The 24,807-nt window shown below is 33.8% G+C and overlaps 1 protein-coding gene across 3 annotated transcripts in view; it reads right to left on the reverse strand.

Annotated features, from left to right (window-relative positions):
- The window catches only part of ADGRB3 (adhesion G protein-coupled receptor B3), a 794,502-nt gene that overhangs the window by 474,748 nt on the left and 294,947 nt on the right, over positions 1-24,807 (reverse strand). For 2 of the 3 annotated variants that reach the window (XM_007166663.2, XM_007166664.2), the window contains exons 3-5: positions 16,803-16,913; positions 10,264-10,425; positions 3,953-4,117 (exon numbers count right to left, since the gene is read on the reverse strand). In XM_007166663.2, coding sequence (XP_007166725.2) covers positions 3,953-4,117; positions 10,264-10,425; positions 16,803-16,913 — 438 coding nt within the window. Of the gene's footprint in view, positions 1-3,952; positions 4,118-10,263; positions 10,426-16,802; positions 16,914-24,807 lie in introns of those variants that run through there. The other variant, XM_007166665.3, reaches the window with a different exon arrangement.

Here is a 24,807-nt window from a genome sequence, read left to right on the forward strand (position 1 = left end):
AACCCTTGATAAGTCTTTCCTAACACCCCCTTACTAAGACGCACTGCAATTCCCTATGTTGATTTCCCCTCACTGCCAAGAGTAACAAACCCAACTTGTTCAACTACAAGTGTCATCCTGATGGCAGGATTGAGGATTGATGTCATCCTCACTGGAGGACACTGACATGATAACAATACTAGTACTAGAGAGTGTTTGCTCGTTTGCTACCTACCATGGTCCTCTCATGAAGAGGGTGTTACTATATTGTCCTCATTGTACAGCTGAAGAAACTAAGGATCAGAGGGGCAACATAGATATGAAAAGATGATATCTAAATTTAAATGTGTTCTCTTGCAAAAGTCCAAGATCTTTCCCCTACAACACATTAATGTATTATTAAGTAGGCACAGAAAATGTCCTAGAAAAATTTGGATGAGTATTAGAAATTCATACATGTCAAGAAAATCCAATCAATAGTCATCTAGTGCATATCACCAGGTACAAAGTTGCATGGAGAGATAAATAGGAAATAAAAGAGCATTTCCTTGTCCTCAAATATATCAATTATGAACTTGATGCTCAATTAGTGACTGCAATGAAAATTCAGAGAAAACAGAAAACATAGGTTGGACTGCCAGAAGTTCTGAGTTTGGTGATAAGAGAAACATATCCCAAAGACACCTGAACACACACATACATACACACATCCTTCCATAGCACCACACGTAATTATTACTACGGATGAGAAAAGGAGGAAAACGAAGTCCCATCACGTTTATGAGCCAGTGAATGAATCACAGTGAAACCCTTTCGTTGCTCTGTATACCTCTGGCCCATCTCCCCCCAACCAACACCAGTCACTGTTCTCAGACACAGTACACAAGTTGGTAACTAGTAACTCAAACTAGGAAATATCAGATCAGATCTACCCTTTCCTTCCTTTCTTCTCTCCTTATATGGATCTCAGGCAAGTGGTTTACTTTCATCTCTAAAGAAGTTGGGAGAAAGTTGGACATTGACTAAGGAAAGTATCAGATAAAAATAGGATGCCATCTACTTAGCAGTAGACATCAGAATTTGCATAAATAGAACCATTTCATTATTTGATGTGAGCAATATTCATCATCCCTACATAGTATCCACTTCGTTATGGGGGTGATATGTGCTTCCTAAAAGCAGGAAGCTGGGACGCTGCTCTGACATGATCCCACACTAAAATGTCACTGCCCATGACCACAACCTGCATGGTCAAATCTTGCAAAGGTGGTGAGCAGAGACCCAGTTTGTTGTTTTGAATGTTTCATCTGCTCTCTTCTGTTCTTCACTCCACAATCAGCCTAACCAAGGAGAACCAAGGGTGGGTCTTGGCCCACTTCTTCATCACTGGCAATTTTCCCATTATAGGTTTTCCCTTAAGAGGTGGTCTTAGGGTTCTCAGGTAGGATGGCTACAAGAAATGGAGGTTGAAACCACTTACTATTCAAATTACCACATCTCATTGAGACTAGAGTATTTGTATGTTTTTCAGAATTGCATTTAATTTTTCACATGCTTATTTCTAAATCCTCAGAAGATATTACAAATTTCTTGAGATCAAGGACTATATATTCTTCTCAGTAGTGTCTTACATCTAGTTGACACTTAATGATGTTTTATATTCAGTGAAGGTGCCTGAGATTAGCTATAAGAAATTAGTTCTAATTCTTCTAATATCTAGGAAGAATTTGAAACATTTGTACCAAACATATCTTATATAATTTAAAAACATAATGCCAAAATTTTGAGCAGAGTATAAAAATATATTTTTTTTAAATCATAGTTATAAGAATTCCCTTTCAGATAGCAAGGAAATTGGGATAAAATATGGTAAGAATTTTATCTTTTATGATGTAACTAAATCTAAGAATGGAAATAACAGAAGTCATAACCAACACATTTATTAAGTATTCAAGATAGACCCATAATGCTCACTTTATGAGAAAATATGAGCTAGGCCAGAGTTACAATTAGTATAATCGTAACTCCCCAAAATTAAAGACCTAACAAAAGAAAGCCAACCAAATTTAAGGGTCTTAGAGTGGCTCCAGTGATAGTATAATACAGGTAAAACACACATGGTTACTACTTGAGTGATAAAGCAAAAACTACATCAACTTAGAAAAATGAGTTTTCTTATCTAAATTGTAACAACTCAGGCTCTCTGTGCACTCATCCAAGCCTTTTCCTGCTAGAAAAAATTCATGGAAAGTGTACTATGAAAAACCTGGTTGACAACATTTTACTGATCAGTGCTATTTTATCTTTGTACTTATGCGGATCAACTGAGGTAAAAGAATTAATTAGAAACTAATATATTAAAAGAGAGTCTATAGTTAGCTATGATTTTTTATTTCCCAGTGTTATCTATTTTTTCACACTCCACAGAAAAATAAGAGTGAACTCTGACTCCCCATAAGTATCACAGCTCAGCAGTTAAAAAAAATTCTAAAATTTGTATAAATTTACTCAAATCTTTGGAAAAAAGGCAGAGCATAAATATATATGTGTGTGTCTGTGTGCCTATCTGTATGTTTACAGAGAGATAGAAATAAGACAGAACATAAATAGATTTTCTGGGAGTGATTTGCAAATAAAGAATCATGATTATTGACTCCCCAATATTCATAATACTTGAATACTGAATCATACGAGTTATATTCATCATTTGTAGAATTCATAACATTCTAAAAGTAATGCTATTACCCAATACAACTACTACATATTTACATGTATATTCCTAAGTGTAGTAAGCCAGTTAAAGAGAACAATTAAGCTTGTTAGATGACTGTTGCTTCTCTACATTTTTGGATGTTTTTCAGTCTTCAGATGTTTTAGATTCTTAAAATTTCCAGAAGAACTTGGAATCACTGCCTTATAATATAAGATATTAACTTGGGGAATTTAGAGGGCAAATGGGACTCAGTGTGAGTTGAATAATGTGTCTGGAGCTCACTACTGGCATCCCAGCTCTGTTGCTTGCATGTAGAACATGTGACTGCATGGACAGGTGAGAAACTCTCCCAAAGAGAAGATGATGCTTATTTATAATGGTCCCATTGCCATTTTTGTTAGCCTCTGCCATTTGCCACTCCTGTCTGTGTCTTCCCCTAGAAGTGCCTTTGCTTTTCCTGGGGAGATTCTATCATTTGTTTGTTTTTATTTTCTCTCATAAATTGCAAGCCCCTTCAAGCTGGAGATGAGTCTTTTTCATTTTGCAGGTATCTGTTTTATGTGTGAATGTTTCAGCAACCTAAATAATAGCATTACGAAGACTTCTCTCTGGAGTAATGGGTGGAATTAGCAAAGTCGGATAAAACAGAATTGAAATATTTTGAAGGAAAAAAATTTTAAATAACATAAATACACTCTAAGAACAGACTATACAGTCTTCATAATCACATAAATACTGTATGTCATTTATGATCTAACCATTTCATGCATCTAGCAGTGAATCTAGAAAGTCTGATTTCCTAGCAAATGTCTACCATGCTCACACGTGGTCAAGGGTGTATCCCACTCCTTAGCTGAGTGAGTGTGAGAGAATAACATCAGAAGGATTGCCTCCACACCGGTCTCTCTAGTTACAATGTGGATGCAACAGTCAATTCAGGTCTTTGGGATGGCTTATAATTTTTCCAGGAGGGAAATCCAAGTAGAGATAAAATCTTAGTGGGAATCATTAATATACCTATTTATAGAAATCCAATAAAGGTGAGCGTTCATTGGTACTCACTCAAGGAAATATTATACACAATTACATATGATAGAATCAAGGAAGGTACCCAGTTTTATTTAACCAAGAATCAATAAGCAAAGGACACATTTTCCAGTGTGACTGAATGAAGGTTGTAGTCTTAATATCTCCTAGGTATCCTAGGGACCATATACAGGGACATAAATGCCAAGTTCCCCAAATCCAGAACAGGCTTACCTGGGCAGAGAGCGATATTACAAGGCTTATGATGAGTCTCGGGTCCTTCACACGGCCTTCCCCCGTACTGGGGCGGAGTGCATGCCCGTGTTCTTGTTCTTTGGCCTCGACCACACGTGAATGAACACAAACTCCACGGAGACCATTCCTCCCAGACTCCATGGACTGTAATAAAGCAAAGAAGCTTCAACAACAGAATCAGAGAGGTGAAGTCAAAGATTATTTTTCTTTATAATTAAGAAAAAAAACCTCATCAAATAGACAAGTATGAAGATATTTTTAAAATTCAATTGAATTACTCTTATTTGTCACAAAATGTAAGTTAAGTCAGCAATCATTTAAATAATGGAAAATTGCATGTACCTCTTTTTGTATTTGAACAATTATTTATGTTATAAACTTTAAAAGTTTTTGTTTTTGTTTTTTTTAGTGGAAATGCACCTCTCTCCCTCATAGTAAAATAGTCATGAGTTACTTCTATGTAAAAGTAACATCAACTAAATTTCTTAGAGGGATCTTCTGGAGTTAAAATTGCATTTAAATAGATTAGGGTCAATTTAGTTCTTCCAACATTTACAAAGTTTCAGGATTAATAAATTTTATGGTGTCTGAGAATGAAAAAAATCTGAAAATTGATGGTACATATTTCAAACAGCTTTTTGACCTCACATTTTAGAAAACATATTTTTGCCATTTAAAAAATGTGGGTGTTTAAAGTCACTGCCTTTTGAATAAGAGGGAAATTTCAAAAACTCTATCTACTTGCATAAGAGCCTCCTCTCTCCCCAGTTTTAAAATGAGGGGCAAATATGAAGACCTCTTTCTAATAGCCAGAAAAACAGAAGATACCTGTCCTCTTCCAGTGACTGGATAGCACTGGAAATCCTCCTAATTAATAAAAATTCTAGAAAAAAACATATGATCTAATTAAGTTATGTCTTATATAACTATCAGTACACCAGTACTTCAATATGCCATTACGATGAATTCACACTTGATCGGAAATACTAACATAATTTGTGTTCCTCCATAATAACCGCTGCAAATAAATGTTGACCTCTTTTGCAGAAAGTCCATTAGGGTTCAAAGTTTAGGTCACTTTCTTGCACTGTCAAATCACCAATCCCATCCCAATTCTTAACATGTGGGACACAGTAAGCAGTAGTACTCCATGGATAGTACAAATCAAAAGAAGCCAGGCAAAATGTGCTTTTCAGTTCAAAATTCCTGTCTTGATGTTGAACCTCTGTCTTACTCTTAAAAGTTACTCAGCAGATGTTTGATATAACACCCACTGACATGAGTAGGGGGAGTAGAAATTTATCACAAAACATGACAAAGATGTTCATTTTCTCCTCAACATTGGTCGGGGTAAGCAGAAGTGTCAGAGGAGACATGCCAGTAAATATAGTACATCTAGAATATTTTGCATGTTATCTGCTGACCAAGTCGTTACTTTAAAAACACAGATATGGCATCCTTAATTATGAGGCAGCCCATTCTCTTCTATTTATACTATTTAGTTGCCTAACTTGTAAAAATATGTTCAAATATTGAAAAAATTAGCCAAATTTAGGTAACATCCAATGAAAAATTCTTTAAGATTCTGTGAAACTTGCTGGAAAGTATATTTCAAAAATACTATACAGAAAGAGTGAGAGAAATTAAGATGTTTGCATTTTTCCCATTTAAGTCTGGGAACACCAAAGACAATTTGTATCCATTGGTATAAGAATAAATAGTAAGTCTGTATTTAAGTCTAAGGAAAAAAATACACATATACCTATATTTACATATAGGTATATATGATCAATTACAGCAAAATAATTTAAAAGTAACATATATGAATGTACTTTATGTAAACTGTACACGTGTAAGCAATTTTTGCATTTATTTCTAGTTACCAAATGTTCTCCACTTAAAAACCACCTTTTCTCCCCGATTTTCTATATAAGATGCTAATAGACTATATAGTATTTTTATTTCTGGTTCTGTTCTGTTCTGGTTCTGTTGTCTTCTATCAAATCACATTGTTGCACATGCAGTGAACAATCCCAGAAGAAAAAGCTGCTAAATTGGCAGATTTTTCTCTAAAATCTCAAAGAAATGTTCATTAATCTTGATGATTTAGTTAAATTATGGAGCTAGAATCCTCTGAAAACTAATCTTTTTTTTTGAATTTATTATTTTTTGAATTTTATTTACTTATTTTTTATACAGCAGGTTCTTACTCACTACTTTTTAACAGTCTTTATTGCTCCATGGTGAAATTTCATGACTTCTCAACATCAATTTTAAAAAGCAAAAATATGTTTTTTCACTTGAAAAAGACATACAATTATTAATAATTTGTTACTTTTGATACTTGATACTATTGAATTAGTAGGAAATTGTAGCACAAATCTTGTAATTTTATGGATCCTTTTCATGAAGATTTATGATAAAGATTAAATATTTTTATTTTAATGGAAATTCGTTGGATAAACTACTTTATTTTCAGTAAAGTACGAAAATCTGTAAATGATCTAGTCCATTTGAAAAATGTACCTAGAAACTAAAATCAAATTGATCCATTTTTATAGTTTTCTTCTTTAGACACTAGCTATAATATCATGTCTCTGATTTATCTAGAGACGAAATGAGGAATACACAATACATAAATTATATTACTACCAGGTTTCTGAAATAAGTATACAAAGTATCTTGTGATTCATATTGGGATGTATAAAATAACTCCTTTAAGTGAAAGCTTTTTTTCTTAGGGAAATAAATGGATGTGAAAACTGTGACATTAAAAAAACAAACAAACAAACAAACAAAACCATTCCTTAGCCTACATCAGCTTTTTTCTAAAAGACTGGAATATAGAGTAGACTAGTGGTTCTCAACCAGGGGCAATAATGACCTCCCCTTCCCAGGGGACATCTGGCAATATTGGAGACATTTTTGGTTGTCACGGCTCAGAGGAAGAAAGGGGGCTACTGGTATCTAATGAGTAGAGGCCAGGGATGCTGCCAGACACCCCCAAATCCTCAGGCCAGCCCCACAACAAAGATTTATCCATATCGAAATGTCAGTGGTATCAAGGTTGAGAAACTCTGGAAGAGGTCATAAAACTGTAAGTCAGAAACCAGGGCAGTAAATACAGAATTTCATGTAGCTCTCTCTTTTTCTCAATTTACTTTCTGTTTATCCCAATCATTTTCTGCCCTGAGCAATAAGGGTTTCTGAAGACACTATGATGTCAGAGCAACAATTTTGTAAAAGGCTGGATATCTTAGGATTCATATTAGAAATAACACATTATTATGCAATTTAAAAACTCTTTAAATGTGAATAATGTGGGTGAAAGGTTACAAATTTATAATACTATTGATTAGCCTTTAAGAGTACAAATAAATATAAGCTCTAGTTCTATCATCCCACATATTTTGTGAAAAGTGACATTAATATTCAGTTTGTCCTTGTGTCATTTTCATTAATTAAATAGCAAATACCCTTGCTTATTCACAGTGTGACAAGTAGGTTATTTCTGAGATAATCTTCTTCTTGGGAATAAAGTATTTCAGAAAGATATTTACACTGTTCAGCGTACTATGTTAGGTTTTAAATTCACTTCTTGTCACTGTTTTCATTATATATTGTGTAAAAACATACATATTTACCAGCATGACAAATAACTGAACAAAATATCGAACACAAAATATTTCATAGCAAGCACAATCACCATCTGAAATGTATCACAATTTCCTGTAGTGGGATACTTGTTCTACATTTTTAAAATAATAAAGTTGCTAAGTTATTCTTCATGTTTGGAAAATTAAATCAACAAAATGCTTTTCATTGTCTTTAATTCAACATCTGAACTATAACAATGATTAAAAGATACGTATTTCTTATCATCAGTACTATTTAAGCAAATTTAAAAGGTAAACCTATACGTATACGAAGGTGAAGAGAAACCAGTAATTAGTATGTACTTCTTCAGTAGGCATAATAGTAGAAGGTTTAAGAAACTGAGGAAAAGCTTTATAATCATAGAATATTATTCAGTTTTCTGGACATGAGATGCAGAGTGAAAGGGAGTACACACTGGTCCCACTATACATGGTCTCCACGCCCAGTGAGGGGATGGGTCAGCAGCCTCGGGCAGAAGGATGGAGATTTCCATATGTCAGCCAGGTGAGTGTTCATAACGAGTGTTTGGAAAGTAAGCTCTGAATGGAGAACTGTGGAGAACACTTTAGCACCCACTCAGACTTCCATTTGGGGATCTGTTTGCCATTAGAGTCTATCCCTGTATGTTAAAAGGATCTTGACTCTTCAAAAGGATACTGACAACCTAAATGTATATGTCAAGTACAGCTTAACTCTCTGTTGACACTTTTCTCGTTGCCAAGTACAGGGCACTTGATCGTGGAACCCTTAACATAAATACTGTAAATAGGGTCCAGCTTTAAGTACTCGTCCAGACAATGCACTTAACCCACACCCACCTGAAAATCCACTAGCATTTCCTCATGAGGTCCTTTTACCTATAAAATGTAGACACATTACAATTTCTAAATTGCCCATCTCCTTACTGCTCTTGTTTCCCTTCTCTTGCCTAATGTACTTGAGTATGTTTGCTCTGTGACCCCTATTATTGTCATCTTTTTTTCACTGTCTTCCTCACCCATGATCTCCTTAAGCATTTTCCCCCCTCTGTTATCTTTTTATGTTTCATTTGATGTTCTTTCTCATCTAGTCTGATTCCCTCTGATTCTCACTGACTTTTCTTATTTTCAGTGGAACCATTGCTCTTTTCCTACTAATTCTGTCTTCCCCCCTTCATACATTTCTGCCCTGTTTATCTTTTTTTTTAATTGAAGAATGGTTGATCTACAGTGTTTCAGGTATACATCAAAGTGATTCAGTTATGTATGTATGTATATATATATATATTTTTTTCTTTTTATTCTGCCCAATTTATCTTTTAATTCTACCTTTGTCTACTGCTTTGTGCCTCCCAAGCCCGTAGCAAAGGGATCTCCCATCTCACTGCAGCATTCCTCCTCCACAACTGCCCACCACTTCCTTCCCCTTTTAGTTTTTCCAGCTTGCCTTTTCTTTTGTCATCTAATCCTTTTTAAGTGTACAGTTCAGCAGTGTTAAGTATATTCATGGTGTTGGGAAACAGGCCCCCAGAAAATTTTCATTCTGCAAATCCAAACTCTGTACCTGTTAAACATCTCCACCTCCAAATTGTTTTTGAATGAGTTGCCCTTGCCCATTCTTCTGGGAAATTGGGATTGTCCCTGCTCCTCCCCCATGCCACCCACTCTGTACTCTTGCTTTTAGCAACTGCAGAATTAGGCTTCTCTGGAAACGGAGCTTGCCAGAAGACTTAAGCACACTTCAGATGAAAGGCGGCTGTAGTGCCAGGCCCTTTCTTTGCGCCCACCTCACTCCAGAGGCCTCTGGAAGGGCGTGAATGCAAGTCCATTGTCAACTGCAGTGGTCTGAGTCCGCATCACCCATCCACCAAATGGCTGAGCAGAAACACAGACCTAGAGATTCACAGGATTACGTGCTTCGGACTTCTTGAAAGAAAGCCCAGAATCCTTTTAGTACTTATTTTTACATGAAAGTCAGTGGTCTGAGAAGAAGAAACGCTTATAATATGCATGTATGCACCGACGGACAAAAAAATATTGATGTAACATGGAAAATCTGATCCTAAGTGGGTAAGCTATTACGTTATGCTCCATTTAACATGTTTTTTTTTTTTTTTTCCATTAGTGACTTTAAGTTTACAGGCAGAGGATGGCTCTGATGAGGGTAGTCACTTGAATGAAATAAACTAACAGAAAGTCCTTTGGCCCGGGACACTATTCTGCCCGATGGGGTCAAATAAGTGGTAGGAAAATAGCTTACTGCCTTAAAGGCTGTATCAACCACTGCCTTAAACACTGGGTACTGATCACATTTCCAGGATGCTGGCAAATTTCACTATTCCTCCAACATTCAATTGGACATTTTCACCATCTAAAATAAGTAAAGACTTGGAATCTTAAATACCATTAGAAACAGATACAGAATGTCAAGCTTATAGGTGCAGTGGGTAGGGAGTCACTTTTGTAATTTCTTGGCTGCTCTGAAAGCGGAAAGAATCATATACATAATAAAATCTCACAGTTGAATACAAATTACACTTATCCACTCTAATTAAAATGCCTATACCAGGTTCATATGAAAATAACACATCGTTCCAAATGCGTAGCATGACACAATTCAATAACATCCACAGTTGTAGTTGCTGCTAACACTACCTGGACAGAGGGCAGTGTTATTGCAAACCCTTGATTCTCTTAATGGGCCGCTGCAGTGTGTCCCGTAAGGTGATACACAAGTTCTGGTTCGCACCTGCGACCCCTGACCACAAGTAACTGAGCATGTGCTCCACTGGGACCACTCTTCCACGCCAGATTCACCTGTGTGCAAGACAACAAATAAACATGAAATACTGTATTGAATATTCATCTAGTAAGCATTATACCAAACTGACATTATGACATGCAAGAATAATTTCAATGTAAAAACATGACAGTACATCAAAGGTACACAAAAACATTTCAGAGAAAAAGAAACTTAGAGATACTATTACACTGACGCAAGATTCAAGTTAGCTATAACCTTGTTAGCAAGACTCCACTTCACAAATCCACTGGGCCATGGATGCTATGAAGGGACAAGTCAGCATTTTTCAAGAATGATTGTTGGAGCGATTCTCTTCAAGCCAATCTAAAGCTTTGTCCTTTGATGGAAGAGGAAACAAAATGTATTGCTAAACGTACTCTGGCTTTGGTGAGTAGGAATATATTGATGTATCCTTCCCCAGTCGTTTGTTCCATAATCTCCTTTCTAATGCTGGATGAGGTAGGGCTCTGGGAGTTTGGGCATATCTAATTTTCATTGTGTTGAACACTCACACTTGTTTATAATTTATTCTTTGTGCAATTCCTACTTTTTCATCCTATGACAGCTGTTTATTTTGTGATAATTTGTTCAAAAACATTCTATTCACAATTTTCCCCATGATGATCTACAGTAGAGAAGTAAGTTTTACTTGAAATGAAGGAAAATTCCTCTATGATTTCTATTAATTTAATCTGGAACTAAAACTTACTAAAAAAATAGGGCTTTAAAAGTCACTGAATGTCTGAATTCATTAACTTTCTTGGAGTAGGCATCACCCTGAAACTACGTCTCAGTTCTATTATGATCCAAAGTCATGTCCCAAGGAGACTTAAAGTCAAGAATTTCTAAGACCATCTCAACGGGCTTCTAATTTTATTCTGGAATGGTGTTCAGGATAGATTTTTAACACTAATTTGAAAACTTGCAGTTGCTTTTCTACAAATACAAAATTGGGCCATTTACCTGCTGGCAGGAATTAGTTAAATTAAATTTAGACTTTGTTGAAAAAGACTACTTTTGCTTCACTTGGTGAAGTGTTTCTGAAAATGCTGCATCACTGATTATATAAATCAAGGACCAATTTATATTTTACAGATTCTGCTTAGAATTTGATTTGCCTTTAGAAGAAAATTCAACTGATAGAGTATGATGATCCATTCTCCACCTTTTTTGGAAAGGTTAATACATGACTTAGAAATGACTTGCAGTGCAACTCAAGGCATCTGGTCCACGGGCTGGGACTCTAGGACAGATGAAGTTTGGACCAGAATGTAACTCAACTTGCTGATCACTGAGAAGTTCTTTTTCCAAAAAACAGAGTCAGATGAAATAAAACATGTGTTTGATAAAGTAGTTCAAGTTACATTCTGGTGTAAGCTTCTTATCTCTTCGAGGGCCCATGACAACTAGGTCACAGACAAGCACACTTTGAGTAGCACTGTTCAGAAACATTTGCTCTTATACTGGTCTGCAGTATGCACCCAGAGGTGTAAATAATATAATGCATTTATAACTGCATATATATCATAAGGGCACAGTGGTAACTAGGATGACATATTATATTAAATAGCACATCTTTTCAGTGTTGTGATCAGTGTTTGTCCTGGTCATACTCTATATGTCACCCTTGATTATTTCAGTATTTTTTGCCTTTACCAATTTATATATAACTAATCTATAAAAATGTTATTCAATGACCATTTGAATAATATTTAAAGCTATGCCTCATAGTTTGTTCTTTTACATGAAAGAACACTATATCAAGGTTAAAAATAATTATTTTAGAAACCCTATATTAAGACAATGGTTAAAAAATATCTACCCATATATGTATACGTGCACATATATATTTAGCAGTGAAAAAAATTTAAGCTTAACGTTGGGGAAAATCTAATGCAAATTTTTTTCTTGTGATACTTCAACCTGTGTTTGTGATGAGATTAAGTGAAGTAGAAATACTATGGTTGAATGTGATTAATTAAAAGCCAGAAAACCTTGAACATTGTGAATTCTATAATAAGTAAAATGATAAAGGTTATGAATACAATTAGTTCTATTTTTCCACAAGAGCATTGCATTGTTATGATGGCAGCAAAAGAAGGTTTAATTAAACTGAGCAATGAATCAGGATCAAGAACTATCTTTATGTGCATTTCTGTAAAATTTTTAAAATTTTGGGTTGCTTCTGAATGTATGAAGCTACAATGATGTTGAACAAGCTAGATAATGATGCCTGGGCCATGAGGGATTGATAATTAGTGATCAGAATTGGCATTATTCACTCCCCCTCAAACCGGTGGTTCGTTTTGTTGATCAAAACCAAAACAAATAAATGAATACGATATATATGGGCTTTCAAATTCTGAATCAAATCTTGCCATTGAAATACTGGCCCACCTACCAAAATGACCCCGTTATATCTCAATCTATAATTTCAAGTGACATTTCCATGAAATAGTTATGATTTCCATGCTGCCACAGCCTCATCCCAAAAGGCATGAAGGCTGTTCTAGTCAAGCACATTGGGGCTTTGTGAGAAATACTTTATAGCAAAGATATTCTGTAAAAAATTCACTGACATTAAGACAGTAAAGAATAACACAAAGTATACTATTCTTAATATATATGTCTTTGGAGATAACACAAACTAATTTGGTTCCTTAACTTGTAACTTAAGGCATATTACACATTATGTAGAAGGATTCAGTATCTAAGGTACTATTAAGGCTCTTTATTCTGACACGAAACATGAAAGGAAACTGAAAAAGCACTGCTATTAAAGTCAGAAGATCTGTCGTTGATGGAAAGCTACTGCATATTAGCTCTGTGACCTTGAGAAAGTCACTTTATTTCTCTGAACCTCTCAATAAAATGAGTAATACATCTACCTCAAAACCTATTTGTGAGGATTAAATGAGGTAAGGTATGGGAGTGCATTTTAAACTGTAAACAGAATACTAATAAAAAATGTTGCTAGTATGTTAAAATCATGAAATTAGAAACACACAATTTTATTTTTCTGTTTTAGATAACATGTGACATACTATTTTCCCCACTGGAATAAAAGACTACTTTCCTAAACATGTTTATAAGATCATTTGATAACTATGATGTTAAAAAGCATCAGTATGTGTAATTAAGATGTCTTAAGCCATCTTGTTGGTATTTAATTTAGATGTCTATATTAAATATCTATATCTTATCATGGCATTTCACTTCCATCGACTATAAATACAGCTGTGTCCTAGACTACTTGAGCATTGTACAATTATGTCCAAACTAGCCTATCTCAGTTACCAAACTGACTAAAATGGTCAAGTTATTTTGATAAAGTAATGTGACTTTACTAAATATTACTCTTCTAGAAACATTGCCAGTCACATTATTACTTTATAGAAAGTTTGTTTTTAAATATTGGGTTGACTGATCATAATGACTGAAGAGGCCAGGTTACTCATTTTGAGAAGTAATTCTTAAGTTATACGGTCTGATAGCTTTTGCTTTGTTTTTCCTCATGACTAACATAAAAATATAGTGTGTTTTATTATTCAGTTTTACCCCTATTGCATTATTCTTTGTTCTCAAATTAATGCTAGCAATTACTCATCATTATTTACATGCAACACAAATTTCTTGGTTTGAAAGACAAATAGAAAAGTATAAATAAAACTTAACTTTTGTAGAATTTTATTGTGTGATACTGAGCTGTATTTATTCAGACTACCTTAACATCTGGAGAAAGTACAATCTCAGAAAATATTTAAGGGAAAAAACAAAAAAACAAAAAACCTGCTCTTTTCAGCTTTACAATTGCCTCATGTCAAATTATGTATTTTAAAAACTATGTTAAATAATGCAGTTTTCCAGTCTTTAATCAGTATCATAGAAATGTAAATTTAAAATGTCTGGGCTTCCCTGGTGGCGCAGTGGTTGGGAGTCTGCCTGCCAATGCAGGGGACACGGGTTCGGGCCCTGGTCTGGGAGGATCCCACGTGCCGCGGAGCAACTAGGCCCGTGAGCCACAACTACTGAGCCTGCGCGTCTGGAGCCTGTGCTCCGCAAGGAGAGGCCGCGATAGTGAGAGGCCTGCGCACCGCGATGAGGAGTGGTCCCCGCTTGCCACAACTGGAGAGGGCCCTCGCACGGAAACGAGGACCCAACACAGCCATAAATAAATAAATAAACAAATACTTAAAAAAAAAAAAGTAAAAGTCTATTAATTAAAAAAAAAAAAACTTCCTTGTTAAAAAGACAGGGAGTTCAGAATCAAAGCCATCAGACTCACTGTTTAAAAAAAAAAAAAAAAAAAAAAGTCTTATACCTGTATTTATATTTACCTATACTATATTTGGTTTAAAATGAAATAATAACTATATGTTATTCATTAGTTAAAGCATCCAATCAATATTTTCAGAACTTTAATTCTGAAGTTCATTGACTTTTCTGACTTATGGTTAACAACATGGGGGAATAGTTTTAAAGCTCCTCATGGATCTATTTAATAAGCATTTCATTTATTTTACCAAATCATGTGTCCCTATATATTAGATACAAAACAATGCCTGGAAAATAGTGAGTAAATTAAAATGGAAACTAGTAATTCCTCACTAAGAAAATATAATGTTCCTTGTGATTTGAATTTGCAAAAAGGTTTCTGGCTAAAAACTCTGAATTTTCTTGGTATGTGTCACAGGCAAATCCAAAAACTGAATTTATATAAAAACTCCTGGCCAAATTGCATAATATTTATGCATAAACTAATTTTGCTACATTATTGGAAATTTAAACTGTGGTTCACCATTTCATTAATAAGTGACCCCAATTTTAAGGAATTTCGGTAAACCAATGTCTGCCACTTCTTTTGAAAAATGTCAGGACACCTCTAATCTTACAGAAATGCCCCATGAAATGGCACAAGAAGGAGGCTGAGTAGTCAGCCCATGCCCTGTGTCTTTACTTAGAGTCAATCATCCCCTAATCTCCGGTCAGTAGTTGAGACTTTTTGATCCTTGTAAGGGAGAAACATACATTTAGAAATTTAAAAATTTGCCTGAACCTGGTCGTGCACTTTTGGACTTGTTCAATCAAATAGTAAAAATATAAATCACATTTTCTTCAATAAGAAGGTGCACGAAAAGCAATCCAGATAAGCAAGTTTTCTTCATTTCTGGATTTGGCTGCACCATATATTTTTAAAAAGCTAAAAATATGTCCTTAATGTAGAATTTATTCTAAATGTTCTTCCTCTTCTGAGAGTTCTTTGACCTACTTGCCACTAATGTATTCAAGTCTACTATTCACCCATTACCAAGAGCACAATTCATTAAGAATATTTGCATTTTTCAGTTATAGATTCAAATCTAGTGTTCCGAATAAGTATTATCCTAAGATCACATGAACTAAAGGAAATATTCATTCTTCAAGGGAATTTCATCAAAATCAGTCTGAATGTCATGTCAAAAAGCTGGTCATGTACTTGAAACTTCTGTATTAATAGTAAAACACATGATCTAGATTGGAATGTATAAGACTTTATGAAGACATAGATAAAACTGTTAGTTTGCAATTTCCTGCAATAAAACTGACAGATGAAAATGTTTATAACACAGATTACTCATGTTTTCATCTAAGAACGTTCTACATTCAAAGTAAAGAGGGGGAATTATAGCCCATTTATTATGATGAGCCCAAAGAGGAATACATCTATTTGTTTATATATATATATTTGGAGTGATGTATTTTAAAGTAATCTAATTTATTTAGGATTAAAAATGTTATAAAACAAAAAAATCATTTTTGTTGATAGTTAATTATTTGGAGTGTATTATACCTTACTAATAAAGACTGTCAACTTTTTATTATTTAGCTCATATAACAAAACTCTTTTCAAATTAAAGATATTAAATTCTAAAAAAAGTTTCTAACTAATTGCTATACACTTTAACCATCAATTAATATTTATATGATACATGACAACTGAAAAAATATTCAACATATTAAATATTAAATTCCATCATCTAAAGTCCTGTTTAAAATATTAATTCTGAAAAGTCCTAAAATAATCAATTATTGATGAAATAACTTTGCTGAGTTTCTTTAAAAGTTTAATGATACATTTTAAGTAGTTAATTAACATAAGTCAATAATAATATGTAAATCCTAAATGTCCCACGATGAAAGCAAAATAAATCTTACACATTTTTTGTGCACTTTTCAGTTCACAGCTACTTCATTTATGGACTTTAACTGGTGACCAAAAAAAAAAAAAAAAAATGGCTCAAAAAAATATCAGCTCCAAAAACTGACAAATGTGCAGCAAAAGATTATGAAAGCATGCAGTGGTTTCATTAAATTAACAACAATAAATAGAAGAATGTAACTAACGTATTACCAGTTTGTGCCATAAATTTAGCAGCATCAGCTTGTTCCTGAGGGACCCTTTTTTCATGAACAGATCGAGGTCGCTGACTTTTAATTGTATGATCTCCCATCATTCCAAATTCTAAAGACAGAATAAAGGTATATGAAAGCTTGTGTGTAGACATTTCTCACAAATTACATCACTGTCTCATGCAATATGTTCCTACACAGACCTAGAAGTTACTGATTAAATCCACGATTCTAAATTTTTTAGGCTGATCTGCTTGGAACATTTCTAAACTCAAGTCAAAAAAAAAAAAAAAATCTATAAGCAAGAACAAGGTTTCAAGAAACAATGATAACAGTCAGTGAAATGACCCATCAGGTTTTAAGCCGGCTGAAGTAACAGAAATAGTGTACTCTTTTCTGATCGTGTTTTGAAGCAATACATGAGCAAAAATACAACCACAGAGCTAACTTGTTTTTCAGAGATAGAATCCTGATGCAAACCAGCTGCTGCTTTGCTGAAGAATCATCACCCCGACAAGTTTTTTCAGCACTTCCTTAAGGAGTGAGTAATCCTGTAACCTAGTTTACCTAAGGCAAACATTCACTTGATGGACTATTTTCCCAAAGACAAAGTTGCCCTTAGGGTCCTCCAAAGCTTATAGAAAATGGTGGCTTAGATAACACTCATTCTCTCCTGCCTTGTGCCCACATAATTCTTCATCCCTTTTCTAACCACTTGGAAGAGGGTGTTTTCTCTTGTAAAAGTTATGTTTAAGAGAGAGAATGACTCCAGGTTTCTGTTATTTAATCCTTTCGACATATACCTCCTAGGAAAGGAAAATAATCTGGGCCTAACTCAGAGACAGATGGAGGAGAGAAAAAATAAGCTGAACAAAATAATAGATTCCACAGAGCATATATTTTTTAATCTATATGCTTAGAACTCTGGAAGCATTCCATGCTTATTTCACTGTTACTGTAAAATAATCTGAATAAAACCAAAGCCTGATTAATGGAGTGGTTAGTTCTGGCTCACAGGACTGTAGGTGGGGGAAGAGCATTGCTAAGGGGCAGGGGTCAGTGGTGCTCAATGTTCCAAGAAAAGTTTTGGGTCTTTAACACGAGGTCTTTCATACATGACACACATGACTGGGTAAAATATGTTCTAATGATAGTGCAAATAGATTGCTAGACCTAATAATGTCAACATTTGGGAATGGATAATTTCACCAGCTTATTGTTTTGGCGTTTCCCATCCATCTTTAAATCATCTTCTGCTAAAATATTACAATGTACCTTGTACGATTAAGCAGTGTATTTTTTATGCACAACTCTGATCTTTTATGCAAGGAGAAAAGACTAGCACGTGTTTTTGTCCAGCCTGGCAGATTTCCTCATAAATATTAAAGTATGGCTCCTGACAGATTGATTTGTCAGAAATTCTTTCCAGATATTCTACCCAAGAGAACATCCCATGAGAAATCTGAGAAATCTAAATGTGTGTTTGTTTTTGTCAGTTTAGATAAAATCCAAGGCAGGAAATGGAAATTGTCATAAAATGTCAGTTGGTTTAATCTCCTAAAATCCATCACTGTTTTCCATTACTGCCAACATCCTTTCATTCCATTCATTTATGTGTACGTTATGTGCTGCCTAAACCATGCTTCATTCTGCTACTGAGAAGTATCTAATCACGTATCATTTAATGATTTTGGGAAGTGACCACGTAGAAAATTTATATCTAGACTCCTGCACTATCCAATATTTTGAAATATTATATATAAATGAAATTTCTCTGGATCTGAAAATAGCAAAAGAAATTTAATAGTAATTTTTATTAACAGTATGATTAACCTTCTGTCCTCTTGAATTTATCATTTAAATTGTGTACGTGTGTGTCTATCATTTAGGGCATCTGAGTCAGAGTACATGTTCACATAAGTAATCTGGGGGCTCTGATGCTCACACTAAGGTAGTTTTGGCACCCGGAGAGCAAAGGACACCAAAGAAAGTATCCCATGCCTACAACTTCCTAACTACAAGGTAACTTTATTACCTGTTCTAGTAGAAGGCCAATTCTTCAACTCGGTGGCAGCATGATAATAGCCTGCAATTTGTTTTCTAAGGAAAAATAGTTTACAGGAACTATGATCTTGAAATCTAGGGGTCTAAGGATATAGGTTGGCTCTGAGATCATTTTAAAATGTCATATTCAATTTTTAATGATTTCTGAAATTTAAACACGAGTAAAGTACTATTTTTTTTTTTTAAATAGGCATTAGTATTTCAGTGAACTATTTCACATTATTAGCTGGAATGCAATTGAAGCTTCTCAAATACAAATTACAAATTTTATATTACAAATTAAATTTCTATACTCTTCACTCTAGTCCCTTCTACTTACTAATAATCAATGTTATATTAGCATTAGTGCTAATGCCTTATCATGGGTCACAGCATTTAAGAAATTCTTCAATCATCTGTGGACTTGATTACTTTAGTTTTACATAATCGAAAGTTTAAAATAAATTTTCTGATTATTGCTATCAATATAATTTATATTAAAAATTACTTTAAAAATTAAAACTATTCAACAATATGAGGTCTTGATATAACTAAATTCCCTATAAGATAGAAGACATGCTAACAATTTACTTCTTTTTCTCAGATGGAAAAGCAACACTATGGTCGTATTTTTTTAATGTGCTAGACGGATTGTTTCAGACCTAAAACAATCCTAATTTGTAAGTGAAACACGTAAACTCTTATCTAATTAAGTGAGTTTCTTTTGCCAATATGTATGTGCCAAGTGTTTGAAAAATAACTTCTTTGTCTAAGGGTTGTTATCAATGGTAAAATTTAACAACAAATGCTATGGTTCCATCCATTTCTCACAAGGGAATACTTTCAAAATATTTGTGCTCTCTTTCAAGATGATATCATCTTCTTGATTTCTCATGAATATAAAGGCCAATTGGATCATCTAAACTTAGGGAGAAAAAGCGATTATTTTTGCTATTATTCTCTTATTTAGTGAATATGGGTTGAGGTAAACCTTTAGTGTGTTATGCTTTCTGAATAATATAAGTTCTTCATGGTTGTTGATTTATATTCAAATGATTCTGAGGTGGCAAAGATCATATACTACATTAGTTACACGAGAAAAACAGCACAGTCAAATAAAAAGATGATCTGCTTTGGTGAAAGCAATGAAAAGCAAGTTATGAAATCAAATGAAGTCATGTACAGCATAATATTGTATATGTACATATGGTACATGGCTTATGAAAATACAGGGTTATTTCCTATATCTTTATGTTGATGGTATCGATGAAGTGGTGGATAAATAACTGCATTCATATATAAAACTCATATGGCTTTCCATGTTTAGGCACATTTTCTCATATACACTCTTTCACTGTGCTTCTTGATAAAAAGCAGTAGTCTCTGGAAGTACGATACAATCAAAGTCACATGAAAAAAAGGTTTTGAAAATCTGTTGCTTTAGGTATAGTTTTATGTCTTTTCTTCCCCCATCCAGAAATATTAGAAGTAGATCGTTAAGAAACAAATACAGTTGAAAACTGACTCTTGGTAGTCAATTGTCAGTCATGAAGTTTCTGTCTGGAAATCAAGGGTTATAATAATGTGAAGTCATCAAAAAGCTAAAACACACACATATCCATTTGTTATTTTACCATGTGTTTATTTTTCAATGTATGGACAAGTAGAACAGCAAATCAGCTGATAACAGGTATTACTGCAAACTATCTTGCAATATAAATATTAACTTCGCATTGTTAGCTAGCTTTCCTTCGCATTTCTACAGAAACTATTCTAGCCCACTGTTGCTTCTCAGGAAACTCTCAGAGTTATGCCCTACTTTTAATCTACAGCCAAATTGCACTACTTTTTGTCATGGAAACGGTCAAGCCAACACCACCTTTCTCTTATTTTCCTCCACCTGAAACACCTGCTCCTCCAGCCATGCCTGCAATAAAGCCCTCTCCAAGTCCACCTCCAATGGCACCACCTCCATGAACTAACCAACCAATCAGAATCAGCCTCTGTCTGCCCTAACTTCTGTTCTGCTTTGTATCAATAATGGACTTTTACTTATTAGATTGTGCCTTATTCCCCGAACTGGATTATAAAGTTATATGGGAAGGAAGTATGTCTTATGAGTTTTAAAAGCACCTCCTGCTTTGCATATAACTGGGGTTCAATATTTATTCTATAAATAAATTTCATGCTAAGAATTGCTTCTCCAAAAGGCAAATTTCTAGATGCCTAGAACCATTTCTTTAACTTGTTTGGTGAACAGTTCAATGGGGAAAAAATAAAATTCTTAGTGAAGTACTTAAAAGTTAATTATGTATGATTATGATGGTCAACATTTCTTTTGTCAACAGAGTTAACTATTGTTGCTATTGTGTCGATAAATATATTCAGATTATTATTTAAATAATTGAAATATTACTTTATTTAGAACTTAAATCTCACTGTCCCAAAGCAAAGCTTAATGCCCTAAAACAATGCTTAATTTTTGTCAATAAACATTTATCAATTACTTACTGTTTTAGGTATTAAAATTACAAACATAAGTAAAAAATAGTCTCTGATATTCTCACACCCAAGAAAACCCACTAAACATGGCCTGATCCTTTCAAATACATAAAATTATTTACCTTAATCAAAACATTAAGCTGCACTTGTATGTTACTAAATTCGTTCATTTATTTTTACACTTATTGGAAACAGAGTTGGCACAATTATTTTGCATGCAGATTTTTTGTGTGCATAAGATGGCCTGGAGATATTTAGGTAGTGAAGAGGAGACCAGATCATCAGTTATTATGATATTATTCTGTTTTCTGAGATTATTTAAAATACTTTTTTGCAATATGATTAGACGTAAAAATTGTTTTCTCTCCCTCAACAACTCTTTGTTGAGTGCCTATATAGTCAGGTGCTTTATGAAAAGATAGAGCTGATTGGGAAAAAGACTATTATCTTTTGGAGTCTACATCATCAAAGATATTTCTAGAACTGGCATGAACTATTGGAAACAAGGAATTTTAAAATTAGACACCATTAGCTGAAATTCTGAAGAACTCTGTTTAAGAAATACTTTTTACTGTTACTTATACATACACTAATTTCATTTTCCCAAAGAACCAAACAGGAATAGAATAAGTGGATGAAAGACAATTTCCAAAGAATTAATTCAAATTAATGACAATTATATAATAAATATCAGGAAATATTTAAATAAATTTTGAGAAAATCAAAAATTAATATTAAGAAATATTTAAAATAAATTAATGCATGTTAAGAAATATTAGAAATTTGAGAAATCTATCATTAAAATTTGAAAGGTTAATTGATATTCTTTCCTTCAAATTATTTCTTGGTTCCATGGCCACAATTAGATACCTGGTTATAGGCATGAAGATGCTATTTATTACAATAATAAAACAGAATCTTGCTTTTCAAAATACTCCCACAGAAATGATTTTATTAGATAGTTGGCCATGACTCTGTTAAGTAAATGGGTGACGTTATGGCACTTCTAAAATGGACAAAACATAGTATAATGAAACGATATACTGCTAGTATGTTTATAGAAAAATTTTAAATGATCAGTTGTTTTCAATTAAGTTGTTAAATTATGAAACCCAAAATATTTTATAGAAGCGATTGTCAAATATATTTAGTGTCTATACTCTTAGTCAATGATGATATATTCTAATTCATTTTATTTCCAAATAGAAGCTTTGAAATAATTACATATAATGATAGATTTCTTTTAGATCTTTTCAAACATGTATTCAAAAATTATATTATAAAACATCTTATCTAGAATGGTTCCAGGACATTTGGGGTGTAAACCCTTAAATCATCATCATTTTTACACTTACTCTGTCTTACTTCTGGGAAATGTTAGTAAACTGGATGCACCGTTCCATGTAAGGAATCAACAATGTGTGAAATCATGTAGGAATTATTTGTTAATATTTCTTATATATTATCCAATTGCATTTTATGATCTCATCTCTTTTTGAGATAACTTTTGGATTTTTATAAACTATCAGTAATGGTTTGCTTGAAAGATACTTTATCTGTTGGTGATAAGTAAAATAAATGTAGAAGCACATAAATAATAAAAGCAATTCTACTTCCAATAGTAAACTAGAAGGATTCATTTTTTCTTGTTGACCTGTATCAGAATTTAATTTAGCATTTTAGTACATCAGTGGCAAAATAAGATGCTATGCTGTGAGTTCCAGCACCTTTTGTAGGGAACTAAAACCCTCACACTATAAGACGTGAATAATCTTATTGCTAAAGTGGCCCAATAAGATCTTAGGGAATGTGAATTACAAGAAAGTAAACTGGGTTGTCCCTGGATGAAGCATTTCTATATTTTCCTAACAAGAACAGGGCTGGCTTGCTTTCCTGCCAAGCTCTGTGACATGCAGAGGGAATCAGGCCCACAGAAAGCTTCTTTTAGGCCTTATTAAGGACCCTGGAAAGTATCTCTATCCGATTAAATGTGAAATTTTTGTAGGGGTTTAAGAGGCAATGAGTGAGAAATCATGGTTTGATTTGAATTGTAGATAGATTAGTGTAATTGAAGAATGGAGAGCAGAGTCTAGGGGAACAAAATTAGAGGCAACGTAAACTATGGAGAGCTACTGCAATTGTCCATATACAACTATTTGTGATTGGGTAGGGGGTCGGGTTTGATGGATGGGTCACCAGCAGCTCTTAAGCCTGGGGGAGCAAATGGATGGGGTACCCCCATTAGATAAGAATCAGAAGTCCCAGCTTACTACAGGTTGAGTACATCTTTGGACCACTGGGTCCAAATTGTTGGCAACTAGAGCAATTGCCAGTGCCCCAAAAGTTTACAGGGAAGTGTTTTATAAGAAAGTTTATACTTGAAAAAAGTGACACTTTTAGTATGGTATTTTTGAGAGATGTTACCTTTGTATATATATTACATTATGCATATTGTATTATATGCATTATATTATGCATTCATTTAGAATGTTTAAGAAAAATGATTCCTCTATGATTTTTTAATTAAGGCTCATATCCATATGGGACTTTTCCACTTGCTGAAGTTCAATCTCATTTCCTATAACAGTACAGCGCAGAATAATTTAACTTAAAGCAATATCACTGAACGCATATTTACTGAAAGAAATAATTTAACAAGATACCTCGTGAGAATAATTAGTACATTCTACACTCCAACTGAAAGTTAAAAGATTAGATAAATGGTTGTTTGACCCAAACATCTTAACATATATACACAGTGGGTAAGCCATGAAATGAATTTTTCATGCTTTTTCATAAGGCACTGGTATCTGGATAGTTCTGAAACATATTTACTGCACTTAAACCACCTTCACATGACTCAGATGATCTCAGGGTTGTACCTGGAGGTAAGAAAGGAGAAGTTCCTCTGTCATTTACACTTTTTAACTCATCCATTTTGTTCCCACAGAATTTCATTTTTAGAGAATCTATAAATATCAAAATAAATAGTTCTACTCATGTTTTACCATTTATTGCTATATTTTTTGTGTCTAATCACATAATGTTTTAGTTTACAGCAGTATCATTGCATACATGTTTACTGAAAGAAATATCAAAACTGAGTTTTTAATGAAAATGATTCCACTAAGACATACATATAGTGTTTACAGCAATTTCTAAAAATAACTATAATACCATCTTAACTATCCTCTCAATACTGTAACTTATTTTTCAGGGACACATGAATACATGTGGATAATAGTTTCAGTATTTTTCTAGTATATAAATTATCCTTATAATCAATTAACATATATTCAAACTTCTTTCCATCATTTATCATTATCAGTATTGAAGCCCAAGGGGCATTCTATAGAGAGAACTAAAAATGATTAGCCATTTCAAAGCAGTGTTTCAAATACCTAGAGACAAGGAAGACCATTAAACTAAAATGTGAGCTACAGCTGAATTGTCAGGGTGGA

This window comes from Balaenoptera acutorostrata, chromosome 14, assembly GCF_949987535.1.
Source record: "Balaenoptera acutorostrata chromosome 14, mBalAcu1.1, whole genome shotgun sequence".
NCBI lineage: Eukaryota > Metazoa > Chordata > Mammalia > Artiodactyla > Balaenopteridae > Balaenoptera > Balaenoptera acutorostrata.